Source organism: Alexandromys fortis, unplaced genomic scaffold (genome assembly GCF_014885135.2).
Source record: "Alexandromys fortis isolate MF-2015 unplaced genomic scaffold, M_Fortis_MF-2015_v1.1 scaffold_41, whole genome shotgun sequence".
Lineage (NCBI taxonomy): Eukaryota > Metazoa > Chordata > Mammalia > Rodentia > Cricetidae > Alexandromys > Alexandromys fortis.
The window spans coordinates 8,763,145-8,778,447 of record NW_026067923.1 but is presented as its reverse complement, the minus strand read 5'-3'; the positions used below and the strand labels follow the sequence as shown (position 1 = coordinate 8,778,447).

Sequence of the window (15,303 nt, the reverse complement as noted above, 5' to 3'; positions counted from 1 at the left end):
AATTTATTAGATCTTCACTTTATCCCCAATGCCATCACCATGGAGTACCAGTTCACCCAGAATTTAAATTTGTTAGAGTCACCCCCATAGCCACCCGGTTCTATCCCTGGATTGTTACTTTGTTTCAAAACTTAATAGTGTGTGGGACTAGGGACCTAGCTCAGCTGAGAGAATGTTTACCTAGTTGGCAACAATTCCTAGATTTGGGGCTGGAGAGTTGGCTCATAGCTTAAGAACACTGGCTGCTCTTCTGGAAGACCCAGGTATGGCTCCCAGCACCACATAAATACTCACAAATGTCTGTAACCCCAGTGTCAGAGGATCCAACACCCATTCTGGCTTCCACAGATGCTACATGTCCCTGGTCAATGGGTGTGCATACAAAAACAAACAAAAAAAAAAAAAAAAAAAAAAAAAAAAAAAAAAAAAAAAAAAAAAAAAAAAAAAAAAAAAAAAAAAAAAAAAAAAAAACCTCTACACACAAACTAAAACTAGATAAACAGTAAAATAAGCCCTGGGATCTGGAGTTGATCACACACCTATGATCCCAGCCCTCAGGAATTCAGCAGGATCAGAAGTTCAAGTCCAACCTGGGATACATGAAACTGTCTTAAGAGTGACCTAGCTGGGCAGTGGTGCGCACGCCTTTAATCCCAGTACTCAGGAGGCAGAGGCAAGCGGATCTCTGTGAGTTCAAGGCCCAGCTAGTTCCAGGACAGGCTCCAAAGCTACAGAGACTGTGTCTCAAAAATTCAGAGAGAGAGAGAGAGAGAGAGAGAGAGAGAGAGAAAGAGACAGAGAGAGAGAAAGCCCTAAATGGAGAAGCTGAGGGTCTAATTCAGCTCAGTGTAAAATGCTTGTCCAGCCAGAGACCCAGGTTAGAGCCTTAGCATGGCAAAACAGGAAAACGAAGATATCAGAGTGTAAGTGGAAATACCTGAGGTATTTTTAAAAGGCAAAATAATGGAATAATATGTTTCTTCCAAGAAGTCATTTCAGTCATTTGTGACTGAAAATCCATATACACACATACAAATATACACACACACACACACACTTTAAAAGCTTGAGTTGGAGAGTGGAGTTTATTCAAGGGATGGTGAGTATGAAAAGCAGCGACAAGGGATTCTGGGGGATGACCTAGTCACAAGCAGTGACCCTACCCCTCATCCGGCCACTGGCCAAGATGCATTGTTTTTTACCCTTGTGTAGAATCAGTTCTAAGCTTGGTGCTTGTATCTACACAAAGAGGTTGAAAGGTATTGAGTTGTCTTTGCTAGCTCTGGTGTTTCCTGATACTAGACCATAAATCTGTTTCTCTTGGTCCTGTTTGGTTTTCAGATGCTTCATCCTTTCAAATGATACAATCCATTGTGAGAGAGAGCTGTACCAGTCGGCCAGAGCGTGGAAGGACCATAAGGCCTACATTGATAAAGAGGTCAGTGTTGGGCTGGGGTAGAGCTCAGTGATAGAAAGCTTGATAGTCGTAAACAACGACCTTAGCTCTAAGCCCAGCACCGCAAGCATGCGAACACACAGAAAGTGGTCCACATGGCCGTGTGCTCAGAAAGCTATCTGTGTGGCTGTGTGCTCAGAAAGCCATCCACGTGTTCATATGCTCAGAAAGCCACCATGTGCTCAGAAAGCCATCCACGTGCCCATGTGCTTGGAAAGCCATCCACGTGGCTGTGTGCTCGGAAAGCCATCCATGTGCCCATGTGCTCAGAAAGCCATCCACGTGCCCATGTGCTCGGAAAGCCATCCACGTGCCCATGTGCTTGGAAAGCCATCCACGTGGCTGTGTGCTCAGAAAGCCATCCACGTGGCCGTGTGCTCAGAAAGCCATCCACGTGCCCATGTGCTCGGAAAGCCATCCACGTGCCCATGTGCTCGGAAAGCCATCCACGTGGCTGTGTGCTCAGAAAGCCATCCACGTGGCTGTGTGCTCAGAAAGCCACCCACGTGGCCGTGTGCTCAGAAAACCATCCACGTGGCCATGTGCTCAGAAAACCATCCACGTGGCTGTGTGCTCAGAAAGCCATCCACGCAGCTGTGTGCTCAGTCTAACCCTGTTGTGCCAGGGTGACCCACGTGGCTCTGTGCTCAGCTGCCCAGCTGCTGTAAAGGATGAACATTCCGTGTGTACCCATCCTTCTTTTTGTAATTGCCTGAAAACTAGGAAATCCTTAGCGAAGTCCTCACCCAAATTCCTTTTATGAGCACAGTGCTTCAGTACTTTCCCACAAGTGATCACACATATATTTAGTATATGCTGTATTCTAGAGGACACTAAACAAAATTATGGCCTCTGTCTTTTGGCATTCTAAGTATTCATTTGTATGATAACTTGTTTATATTATTTAGAATTTCAACTGAATTTCAATGAGATTAAAAAATTAAAGCTCTTGTAAAAACTATTTTATATTTTAAAAAAAAAACTGGAAAATCCACCAAGGTATTTATCTTCCTCTAGTTACACAGCAATAGTCCTACTGAAGCAAGCGTGGGAAAAACAGAGATGAATGCAATAGTCTTTTGGATAATTTTGAGAAAAATATTCAGTTATGAAGAGGTATCTATTAGTGTTTCTGTGGCCCACTGATTGGGATGTAGGTGGGATATAAATGTGTTCTCTGACTCGCTCTTCCCAGCTGGTCTCTGGAACAGCAAAGAAGGTGGACGATCTTTTGTTAAGAAAAATCCTGATCTTAGAAGGGAATTGTGTGAATGTGTGTTTTCCAGATTGAAGTTCTGCAAGATAAAATTAAGAATTTAAGAGAAGTGAGGGGACACCTAAAGAGAAGGAAGCCGGAGGAATGTGGCTGCGGTAAGCAGAGGTGAGCACGCATCCCGGGGCCACTTCACTTCCCAACACAAATGAGCCAGGGGTAGCTGGAGGCCAACTTCTCTTTCTTAATGCCATACATGAATCCATCGCCATAAGGCATATTGTTCTCATCCACTTAAGTCAAACTAAATATTCATCCACTTGTGTGTGTGTGTGTGTAATGAGCCATTTAATCAAATGAAGGGATATATAGATATAGATGTATCTACGATATATATGAATGAGAGACTGACTGACTTTTTAATCTTCTGGCCTGCAGCTATTACAACAAGGAGAAAGGTGTGAAAAGGCAAGAGAAGTTAAAAAACCATCTTCACCCTTTCAAGTGAGTAACTCGGCATTTGTCGTGTTTGCCAGGAGTCAGGGACTGTCCACAGTGACTGGAGGGACCCCTGTGTTCCACAGGGACTTCTCCTCCATGCCTGGTCCTCTGTGGGGATCGATGGAGAGTAACAGACCCTGGACTAAATTAGGATGTTCAGCAGAGTAGCCGCAATAGTGCTGACCTCTCGGAATGTAAGGAAGCACGCGGATATTAAAGCGATAGCAAAAGCTGTATGTGTAAGAGCGTTTGTATTTGAGTGCCGACAAACTTTAAACTATGTGAAAAAACAAATCGCTTGCCAAGGATCAGAGAAGTCAAAAGAGTGGATGAGTTGGCAGATGATGAGGAGCGCTGTGAAATACTGTCCTTTGAACGTGACTTTGCTATTGGTCTCCTGAACTCAGTAGTGGTGACTACAGGCATGTGATCAAGCCAACCACAGTGCTGGCATGGGTGAGGGCGGAGCTCAGGAGGCCCACCCCTGAGGAGCTATTGGCAGTTGATAGCCCCTGGAGGAGAGAGGGGTGTAATCACTGGTAGGTTGTTCATGCTCCAGTGGATGGCCCCCACCCCTGCACATATGGGCAGCACTAATTAACCTCAGTGACTTGAAGAAAGGAAGGAAGGAAGGAAGGAAGGAAGGAAGGAAGGAAGGAAGGAAAGAAAGAAAGGAGAGAGAGAGAGAGAGATGAAGAGTTGGGAAAGGATGTGTGGAGGGAGATCTCACGGGGGCAAGCAGGAGGTGGATATGATCATATCTCATATACATGGATGAAATTTGGAATTCCAAAAAAAATAAATATTTTAAAGAAAAAACATGATAAAATACTTATTTTAAAAATGTATCATATATAATTTGCCAAATGGTTTTTAATCCACCTATTGTAAGCCGTCCCATCCAACTAACAATTCATTGACTCTGTGGCTGCCTGACAGGTACAGAGCTCCCAGAAGATCATATCGTTGTCCATGGGTTGTCATGCACTGACTCATGCCAACAATTATCTCCATCAATGCTTCAGAACAAGTAACTGTCAGGCTTACTAAAGTTATGGGAGAACCGTCACTCAGTGAGTTTGCCCCCATAACACCGGCTATCTTAGAAGCTGTCTATGAGAACCAGAGGTCACCTGAGGTCGTGTTCCATGTACACGTTTGTGCAAGGCTTTTCGTAAAGTCCTCTCTGGTCATCAAAACAGTTCCTTGTCTTGGCCTAGGGAGGCTGCTGCCCAGGAGGTAGACAGCAAACTGCAGCTCTTCAAGGAGAACCGCCGGAGGAAGAAGGCGAGGAAGGAGAAGAAACGCCAGAGGAAGGGGGAGGAGTGCAGCCTGCCTGGGCTCACCTGCTTCACACACGACAACAACCACTGGCAGACCGCCCCCTTCTGGAACTGTAAGTCCCCCTGGGGTACTTCCTCCTGGAGTACAGGGAGCACCTCTCCCTAATATAGGCTAAGAATCTTATAGAGAACACAGCAGCCCAGGGTGATCCAAAGAAAAATGCTGTATTGGTCTGTGCTCAGATCGTTTTGCTAGAAAAACATTTTTTTTTCCTTTAGAATCTATTTTTTGTTTTGTTTGTGTTAATTTTTGTTCTGATTTTTGAAGATGCTGTCTTACTATGAATTCTCAGCTGGCCGAGAACTGTGTAGGCCAGGTTGGGCTCCCATTTACAGTCTTCCTGGCTCACCCTTTCAAATGCTGGGGTTACAGATGTACTGGTTTTGATTCCTAGAAAGATTTGGTTTTTCTGTTGGGAGATACCAAGTCTCTCCTTGAGGTCTCACACAGAGGCTTCCTAAGGTGGTTACTTCCCAATAAACCCACCCAGGTCAGTAGCAATAAACACCTGGGCCGTTTTTTGCCTGAACGAAATTGGTTTCCGCCCTAACTTTAACGCATGTGTCTTAAAAGGAATAAAAACACAGTAAAGATACTGTCAATGTGGGGCCCACACCCTCCTTATCCTGTGCCCCTTTGACCATGGCGTCCGTAAAAGTCTTCCATTTTGTCTGGGATGGCAGAAGTTACGGAATATCTGTGTCCTTTTGAAGAATGCTTTTGTTTCTCTGTTCTCTGCATGATGCTCACAGCAGTAGAGGGATCATGCCCAGGATCTAGTGGCCTTGACTGAAGGCTGACCAGGAGTACAGATAAAAACCCCAGTCTTCCAAGGGTCAGTGGAGGGCAGCCAGGAAGCTTCCAAACTGGAGGTCCCCTGAGATGGTGGGGCAGCTTATGCCTCTCAGTCCTGCCCGTGCTTAAGTTGTGTCTGTCTTTGCCTGTGTGTTCACAATCACAGTGAGGCCAAGTACCTCTTAGTCATGGCATTCAGCTTTTAACGTGGCTCTTGAAATGGAGTTTGCGGTTGGGGGAGGGGAGATGTCCCTGTGGGTTATTCAGATTGCTGAGGGTTCAGTGTCTACCCCCATCACACTTTGATTCTAGTGGGAAGGGGAAGGCAGATAACGAAATGAGCCAAGCAAAACAATTACACTTTGTAGCCATGGAATGAAGGAAACGAAACGGTGACTAAAGAGTTTGAGGGTACCCTTCAGAGATGAAGAAGATAGTACACGTGGTAACCATCTTCTCACTGCCGTGGGAATGATGCCTGAGAGAGTCAACTTGAAAAAATAAAACACTCATTTCAGCCCAGAGTCTTAGAGGTTTTGTTTGATTGATCGGTCTTCTTACTTTGGGACTCGTGATAGATGGATCTATCTATCTGTGGTGGGCAGTCCCAGGGGAGCACTGATAGAGGGATCTATCCACCTCATGGTGTCTAGGAAGCAAAGAGAGAAAGAAGGAAGGCAGCCCCATTCTCCTCCCGTCCCCGCCCCTGTGGTCATCATCAAGCGTATGCCCCCAGGGTTGTCTTGCCGCCTACAAGGTCCCTGCTCATAAAGGTTTGATTGCTTCCCAGTAGCACTGCTCAGGGGCCTTGAGGGGCAGTCAGTATCCAGCAACGGGTCTTTTTACAAAAGTGATGGTTAGGCTGAGACCTAAAGAGCTGTAGTGAAGTTGTCCAGATGGAAGAGATTAGCATCCCAGCAGAGTGAGCTTGTGAGCAGGGGTCAGAGGTTTTATACTTATATATTTTGTGAAATAAGTTCACAACATGTTTAAATTATTGATTTGGAAATTTTTCTTTTTTGGTGGGGGGTTCGAGACAGGGTTTCTCTGTAGCTTTGGGGCCTATCCTGGAACTAGCTCTTGTAGACCAGGCTGGCCTTGAACTCACAGAGATCTGCTGGCCTCTGCCTCCCAAGTGCTGGGATTAAAGGCGTGCGCCACCACCGCCCAGCTGGTTTGGAAATTTTCTATATAAATTAGAAAATACTGGTTGCCTGGATTTTAGTATGTAAGTATGAACTAAATAAACACCCATATAAAATGAATATAAATTATGAATGACATACTGAGAGTACTTTCTATATAAAATCAAACAGATAAAAATATACTCCATTTTTTTTAGATATTCTTTAGTAAAAATGTGTCTGGGATGAAGGAGAGGTGACTGTGGAGAACACAGAACACAGAACACAGGGGAGTTGAGATCAACAAGACCAAAATCTCTATGCCATCATGACGGACACATGTCATTGGCATTGGCACGCAGGAGGCAGAGGCAGAAGGATCATCGTGAGACTGGGGCTAGCCTGGGCAGCATGGTCCAAATCCATACACTGGGAAGCAGAAAGAGTAGTGTGTGTAGGTTCGCCAGCTGACGCAAGTACGCCCCATTGAGGGGCATCAGCAATAGGGAGTTTGCAGCCCATAATGCTGTTATGGAGCACGATGTACCTCCCCTTCAGCTTTTAACTGCCCCCCAAATGTGGTCAGTTAAAATATTTGAACCCATAATCCCCTCTCATTCGTTGTTTCAAAGATCCCCCTTAGCTCGCGGGGCCAGAGCTAGTGTGTTCGATATTGCAAAGGGCAGTTGTCTGACAGCTAAGTCAGCCTTCCAACTGGACTCCCCGCTGCCAGCTGTCAGTCACCTGATGCTGGGCCTCAGTTTTCCCATCTTTGAGTGGCTATGGATACAACAATGTGTCTAACAGTTCTTTGAGAAGTAAACGAGCGAAGCCATCCAAACATCCTACATCAGAGGTGCATTCCATTGTGTACCTATCTTAAATGTTTTAAGAAGTAGTTTTGAAAATGGTTCTGAAACCCCATCCTCACTCCCTCCATTTTTTACAAGAAGAAGAACGGATGGCTGGCTTTAAAATTTGATGTCTCTTAAATACTTTCTACGAGTTAGCCAGGGAGCCTCTCTATGTACAAAAGATGTTGATGGTCAAATCTCATCACATATTAAAATATTGTAGAAAGGTCTTGGGGTAACTCAGCCAGTAAAGTGCTTTGCCATGTAAGCATGAAGACCTGAATTCATTCACCCAGGATCCATAGAAGCAGCCGTGGTAACCATGGTTACAATCTCATTGCTAGGGAGAAAAATAGGCAATTCCCTGGGACTGTGGCCAGCCAGTGTAGACTGCTTTGGTCTGGAAGTTCCAGACCAAAGAGAGATCCTGTCCCAAAAGTGTCACCTGAAAAATGACACCAGAGTTGTCCTCTGTGCTCTACATGTATGCACATGGGAACCCTCCCACATGCGAGCATGTGTGCTCCTGTGCACACACAGACAGGGCTGCAGAGGCCTTCCATAATTGCAAATAACATCACCTCCAGTTCCATGAAGCTGGGTTCCACCCTCAACTCGGACTCTGTCTTCCCAATGCATAGTTGTGACATTGGCTGTGTGGCCTGAGACACAGTGGGGACACTAGTTCTGTTGTTTCATGAAACAGCCATGTTTTCCTCTTTCAGAAAACACAAAATACTCACTCTTCTCCAACCACTCGCCCCATTTTGGAGACCACTGCCTTCCAGAATTAAGGAGGGTAACTAAGTCAGGGGCCTGCAACTTGACCTTGGTCTCCAGTCTGTGAGAGTTCCCTGCATTTTCCCAGGATGAATAGAGGGGCGGATGCCGTTCTCTTGGACAGCCAATCACACAGTGTTTATTAGAAAGCAACCCTAAAGCTTGTAAAGAGGTACTGACATGGCCAGCTTGTGAAGGTTTCTCGTTCTTTTCACTGGGCTCTTTTTCTCTCTTTTCTGACAGTGGGATCTTTCTGCGCATGCACAAGCTCCAACAATAACACATACTGGTGTTTGCGTACAGTTAATGAGACACACAATTTTCTCTTTTGTGAGTTTGCTACCGGCTTTCTGGAGTATTTTGACATGAATACAGATCCTTATCAGGTAAGACAATATGCTTCCCTTTGTTGAGAGCGGTTGGAAATGGGATAACCCGTCACATGCTCACGTCCATTGTCCTGACCACTTTGTCCACAGCTCACGAATACAGTGCACACCGTGGAAAGGGGCATTTTGAACCAGCTACACGTACAGTTAATGGAGCTGCGAAGCTGTCAAGGGTATAAGCAGTGCAACCCGAGACCCAAGAGCCTTGACGTCGGTAAGGAAAAAAATATTACTTCTTTCTGTTGTATTTAGAAAACTCTTTGTATGATCAAGATTTCTCCTTTTGAAACATTTCTGTGCATAAGCATATAGTTTAGAGCACTTACAAGAGAATCATTGCCAGCAGCTCCAAACATAATTTAATTTCTGAGTCTCTCACCTGGTTACAGCGATGGGAAGCTGAGTTGACTGAAGGACCAAGTGTGAGTAACCCTTCACTCTCTTGCATGCATCTGCTGTATCAGAAAACCTCAGTTCCGACAGAAGCATCCATGGGAAGAAGAGATCAAGGCTTTGGGGGTTCCTTATAGTCCCCCTTAACAGTTCTAAGTAAACCAGAAGCTCTTGTTTTTTTGTTTTGTTTTGTTTTTGTTTTTCGAGACAGGGTTTCTCTGTGGTTTTGGAGCCTGTCCTGGAACTAGCTCTTGTAGACCAGGCTGGTCTCGAACTCACAGAGATTCGCCTGCCTCTGCCTCCCGAGAGCTGGGATTAAAGGCATGCGCCACCATCGCCCGCATGAAGCTCCTGTTACAGTAACTTTGTAGAGACACACAGTGCCCTGCTTCTTGTTACCATCCGGAACCATCCACCCCTATCTGAATCCCTGCCCAGGACAAGGGAATTCCAGTGCTTTTACCACCGTCTCCCATTTGAAAAGCTCATAAACTTGGAGTGTGAGATGGTGCTGAGAAGATGTCCCCATTCTGCCCCGGTGTGTGCACCTGAATTTTTTTTCTCCATTTGGTTTGCATAAATGTGGCTCCTTGCACTGTTTGCTCAGTCTTTGCCTCACCAGCAAAAGTCATTGTCTACCATTTCTATAGAAAAGTAAATGGCAGCTACTCACTGGAGGGAAGAAAAAGAACTGGAGACTACCCTGACATCCTGACAGAATGAAAGCTCAAGCCACTGGTTTTGGAAAGCAGTTTGCAGGAGTCCCCACACACTTTGTGAGATGCGGTCTTACTGTACATAGCTGGACTGACCTCCGACTTACAATGTAGCCCAGTATGGCCAGTCTCCCAAGTGTTGAGACTCTAGGTCTAAGTCGCAATGCCTGACTTGCAAGCTCTCTCTCTCTCTTTCTCTCTTTCTCTCTCTCTTTCTCTCTCTCTCTCTCTCTCTCTCTCTCTCTCTCTCTCTCTCTCTCTCTAGTTTTGATTATATGCACATGTCTGTGTCTGTATATGGGTTTTTTGCACATAAGTGCAATCCCCGAAGAGGCTGAATAGCTGAATAGAGAGAATGTTCTTATGCCCTGGAGCTGGAGTTACAAGCAGTTGGAAGCCACAAACTCTGATTGCCTGAGGACCACTTTGTTCTCTTAACCAGTGAGCCATTTTTCCCCGTTCCAGATGGAACATATTTAATGCAATCAAGTCTCAACCTGTGGGTTGTAGGTTCTGTGTAGAGCCAGCATCCCTAACAATAAAAATGGCAGCCGTCTGGTCATGTCACTTGGTGGTAGTTACTTTTTTTGTTGTTGTAATAAAGCATCAAGGCCAAAAGCCACTTATGGAAGAAAAAGGTTGTTCTGCTCTGCAGTTCCTGGGATAAGAGCACATCATGATAGAGAAGCATAGCAGCAAGAGCTTGGCAAGGTGGATGGAGCAGGAAGCTGTGAACCACAAAGGAGAACCAGGGAGAACAGTAATCACGGTGACATCATAAACACCCAAAGCCCCCCACCAACTACCTCCCCAAGGTTCTATAACCTTCCCCAAAAAGCTCCTCCAATTGGGGACCAAGTGTTCAAATGTCTGAACTGATGGGGAACCACAGACTTGAAGGGAGAAATGAGGTTTTTCTCCCAAAACAATCAGTCCACTTGCTTGTCATTTCCATCACCGAAGGGTCCTAGATCAAACAGCCTACAAGAAAGTCCAGCAACATGTCATGGCTCAGTTCTCCATCAACGCTTAGGGAAAATGACCCAGTCAAGAACCAGACCTGCAAAGTGGGTCTTTTGGATGCTTACTTCACTCAGCGTGAAGCTTTGGAAACACCCTGCTTCTATGCTGACCTTTTCCAGAAATCAAAGAGAGAAAAAGAGGGATGAAAAGGGGGAAAAAGCCAACCTGTGAAGGCCTGGGATCTAAGCCAAACTATTAGACACACTAGAAATATTACATGAAGCTATCATTCCCCAAAAGAATACAACTTCATTGTCATCGGCCATGACTTCCCAGCTCCACTGTGACCCTACGTCATCGGTGATGAGTGGCCAGCTCCACTGCGACCCTACGTCATCGGAGATGATTCACCCACTCCATTGTGACCCTACGTCATCCGTGATGAGTGACCAGCTCCACTGTGACCCTATGTCATCAGTGATGACTTTGCAGCTCCACCGTGACCCTACATCATTGGCGATGACTCACCAGTTACACTGTGAGAAACCTGATAGGGTCCTTAATGGTAAAATAACAGGCCGGGTGGGGCCTCATGACCACTGTGCACTTGCAGTACCCCCTCCGGCGTCTAGACTGCTCCTGTGGGAGATTATTATCGGCCTCCCTTTTCAAGCACCGCCCCACCCCTCCACCACCGCAAAAAAATATTTTTAATTTACTCAGAATTACATGAACTTCTGGAAACACTTTTCTCACTGTTTTCTTGTTCTCGCCCCATGTTGTCCTTTTACATGTTGTTTTGCCTTAAGCCTTTTATTCTTAGCACTCAATCCTTTTGAGACTAATTAATAAACTCTCCGTTGGCTGTCGATGCTGCCTGTATTTAACACAGTACGTTTCTTTCTAGGATTGAGGATTTTCTAGGACTGAGATGTGTTCGTGGAAGGTGCATAGTGAAATATGGGTTCTAAAGCTAACTGATTCCTCTTCTCCTCTTTCCCTGTATCAGGAACTAAAGGCGGAGGAAGCTATGACCTACACAGGTACTCACTCTTCATCCTCAGCAGCCTCTTTCCCGTAACTGCATGACCGGCCATTTCAGCTCGCTTCCGTTTCTTGCCATCGCGCACAGAATGGAGGCTATGGTGCATGTGTGTCGTAACGCCATCCTCATCCCCATCAAGTCCCTGGCTCCAGACACGTCCTTCTGCTTCTAAATCAATTCAGCTGCCCGTCCCCCACCCCCACAAGATGCCGCTCTGAGCATTTCCTCTCACCCTGCATGCCCTGCCTGTTTGCTTTTTGAATGACGCTTTAAAGCAAGGAATGCTGGGACGGGAGAATGGAGATTGGTTTCCTGTGCTTTGTTTCTACAATCGAGTGGAGAGGCTGCATGGGACTGAGAGATTTTTTTTTTTTCATTTAAGAATACTGCTAATAATTTTTATAAAATTAAAAAACTAAGGGAAAATTTGAGAACACTCTGAAACTAAAGTCAGAAAAAAAAAATGTCCCTGTGCACAGTCATTGATTAACTTTGGTGGCAAAAGCAGTGGCCATAAGGAGAATTTGGATGGAGGGAAATGAAGAGACGGTGTCAGGGGTTAGGGACAAGGTGGTCAGGGTCAAACAGCAAGTTCCTAACATACACGAGAATGATAGTCCTGACACATGGAGCTTCGTAAATAGCCTCACCTTGATATCACCCCCAACCTACATTCTTCTCTCCTACATGGAGGAAGGCATATGTCTGGGAGCTTATCCACTGATCACCCAGAAATGTCAGCCATTGTTGATTTTCTGTGATGAGCCTAGGCTCTGGAGTACTTACCTGAAACGTGCCAATTTTGGCGTGGGTGTATAAACTGTCCTTACTATCAGTGCTGTGGCTTTGGTGTGTCCAAACTCTAGGCAATGCACTTGCTTAAGGCCCAATTTCCTACCAAAGCAGGATGCTTTAGTTGGCACCACCCACTCTGATACCTCCTCAGAGAAACTGGAGAGCCTCCGGGGATACCTCCCACCAGCTTCCTGAGCTGGGAGCTCACATGCTTCCCTTTAGAAGCAGCTCATTGATCCAGAGAAGCCAAATGACATCAAGAAAGGCAGAAGAAAAAAAGAAAACTGGGCTATTGGGGACATTTTATGGTTACTTCTCCATCCTCCATCTGCCCCTGTACCAATCCTATGCCGTCCCCAGAAAATATAAACAAGACAGAGCCAAGCCTACTCTTAAAGTGGCCATCCCCAAGAACAGGCTGACAAGGCACTGTCCAAGCTGGCCTAGAACTCTTTAGTCAGTGATCCCAAAGGACGGCCTTGAATTTCTGACCCTTCTCTCCCTCCTTCTAAGTGCTAAGATTATGAGCACGCGCCACCTCATCCATTTTACATCATGCTGGGGATTGAACCTGGGGCTCTGTGTATGCTAGGTGAGCACTCATTTCAACTGGGCTACATCCCACCCTAATGTCTGCTAATTTTTAATATTCTATTTTCATATAACTTGGCATTTACCGAAAAGCTGTTGGAAGAGAGCTAAGAAATTTTGCCCCGTTTGCTTCACGTCTCTCGTTTCCTCTCTCTTCTCATACAAATGCGCTTTCTACGTCAGCTCTGGGTCATCTGCAGGTATCATGTCCCTTGGTGCAGAAATGTTTTACTGTGTGCTTCCCAAGGACATTTTTGCCCATGACCATCAAGCACTAACTAAAATCAGGCCATCAACATGAACCAGTGCCATTACCTAACCCACATTTCGAGGCCACATCTTGCCAAATGTTCCAATCAGGTCGTGTTTATGGTATATGGTTTCGGGTCTCGGATTCAATCCAGAATCATATAACGTATGAAATTGTCGCTTTTCTTAAGTGCCATCCCTACTGGAACAGTTTCTCAGCTTTTCGTTGTTGGTGATGACATTTCATAGGCCACCAGCCAGTTTTTTCCATAAAATGCCCTCAACTTGATGTTTGTCTTGAGTTTGCACATCTAGGTGAGAGTTGTCTGTCTGGGAGAGGACGATGATTGCCAATAGCGCCGTGCCCTGGGAATATCTTCTCTGGGTTTTTGTCATTGGGCTAACACAGTGTTTGCGAAGCTAGTCCACGGTGCAGTTGCTTGTCTTTCTCTCTGATGAACAGCTTTGGCGAGCAGCTGTGACTTCTGCCTGATCGTTCACTGTGCTGGTTTGATTTTGTCTGGTGTTGGAGCAAGCACTGTATGTCGGAGCCCCACTCCAGCCTGGAGTTATTTATTATTAATATGATGGCTGCAAATGGATTTTTTCCTAGATCCATTGTTCTGCCTGTGTTTCTCAATGTGTTCTACCACAAAGAAGTAACTTCCTGTCATCTATCACTTGTGTAAGAATGGAGCAAAGCTTCTCAGTTTCCTCGGGATATTCTTCTCCTATCATGTAATGGCCACTATTGTCACTTTAAGTCCTCTGTGTGATTCTGGAAAGATTCCCCTTGTTCTTGAATACTTGCTTGATACCCTGAAATAGGTCCAGGGTCATCTTCTATTTTGTCACCCAACATGCAGCAGCAGCCATTGCTGGGCACCCATCCCTGTTTGAGACATCTGGAAAATGAGCGCCAGATATACTCAAGATTGCACAGCTGCTGAAGAAGTGTCTGTGCGTGAATGTCCATCCCTTCACCTGTGCAGAGTGTCTCAGAAGTGAACTGTCCTTCCATCGTGATCTCACCTTGTCCTTAGTCCTAACGAGGGAGCTTTTAGGCTATCGCCATCAAGAGAGAGTTAGAATTCGGGACCGAGTGTGTTTGCCATCGTCACACTAAGGAAACAGTCATCCATTTTCTTGTCAGTGCTTTGCCATCAGTGAAAACCAAATTTGTCAAATTAATTATCAGCATCTATAATACGCCCAGATAATTTTTCTCTATTGATTCACAAATAAATTACATTATATGACTATAACTGCTAAGAAAAAAAAAACCCTTTCATTCCTGGGCTAAATTTTGGGGGGTCACTGTGCGTGCTTTTCTTAATAGAATATTGAATTCTTTTCACTGTGGTTATGAGGAACCTACATTTACCAGCAAGATCTGCCTATAATCTTCCTGCTCTTGGTGCTGGCACTACTGTTCAATTATGGTCTTAGTTTCTTATGGTCACTGTAGAAATTTGTAGACATATCTCCAAACGACATGTACTTATTTATGTTTCCAGGGACATGAACTTTAAAATGTCTCTTCTGGGCCTAAAGCTGTCAGTAGGCTTGCATTCATTTCAGCTTCAGAGAACTCTGTCCTTTCTGGTTTCTTAAGTGGCTTCATCTATCCCTTGAACATGGCCTCATCTCTGAAGGCAGCAACATGAGCATCTATTGTTCCTCTCCGCCTCCATCCTCTCCCACAGTCGAGTCTCCTCTGTCTGTCCTGCTTCTCCACACGGCCATGTCCCTAAGGTCCCTTGGTGGCTATCTTGACTTCACCTGAACATTGCCCCATCAAGATGCCTGATGCTGTCACCCTTGCGGCTCCCTTTTCCTCCTAAGGTGATGCCCATGGCTTCTGAGGAGTTGGATGTGGACTTCTATGAGGTAAAGGGAGCCAATCTTCTGTCTTATTCCACCGTCGGTGTTGTATTTGCTTTGCCAATGGTGTCCTGACGCCTTCGCTTCCTTTCTGTTTTCTAGAACAGTTTGTGGAGCATCAGGGCTCTAGGGTGGGCAACATCCTCCCGAGAAAGCACATGGACCCAATGCTTCTTTAGTGAGTGGTGTCTAATAACCTCTTATTGGATAG

The 15,303-nt window shown here is 45.4% G+C and overlaps 1 protein-coding gene across 3 annotated transcripts in view; it reads left to right on the top strand.

The window, feature by feature from the left end:
• Positions 1–15,303, top strand: part of Sulf1 (sulfatase 1) — a 164,137-nt gene that overhangs the window by 144,115 nt on the left and 4,719 nt on the right. For all 3 annotated transcript variants that reach the window (XM_050142103.1, XM_050142105.1, XM_050142104.1), the window contains 7 exons: positions 1,342–1,438; positions 2,743–2,837; positions 3,108–3,173; positions 4,391–4,566; positions 8,311–8,453; positions 8,547–8,670; positions 11,538–11,571. In XM_050142103.1, coding sequence (XP_049998060.1) covers positions 1,342–1,438; positions 2,743–2,837; positions 3,108–3,173; positions 4,391–4,566; positions 8,311–8,453; positions 8,547–8,670; positions 11,538–11,571 — 735 coding nt within the window. The remainder of the gene's footprint in view (positions 1–1,341; positions 1,439–2,742; positions 2,838–3,107; positions 3,174–4,390; positions 4,567–8,310; positions 8,454–8,546; positions 8,671–11,537; positions 11,572–15,303) is intronic.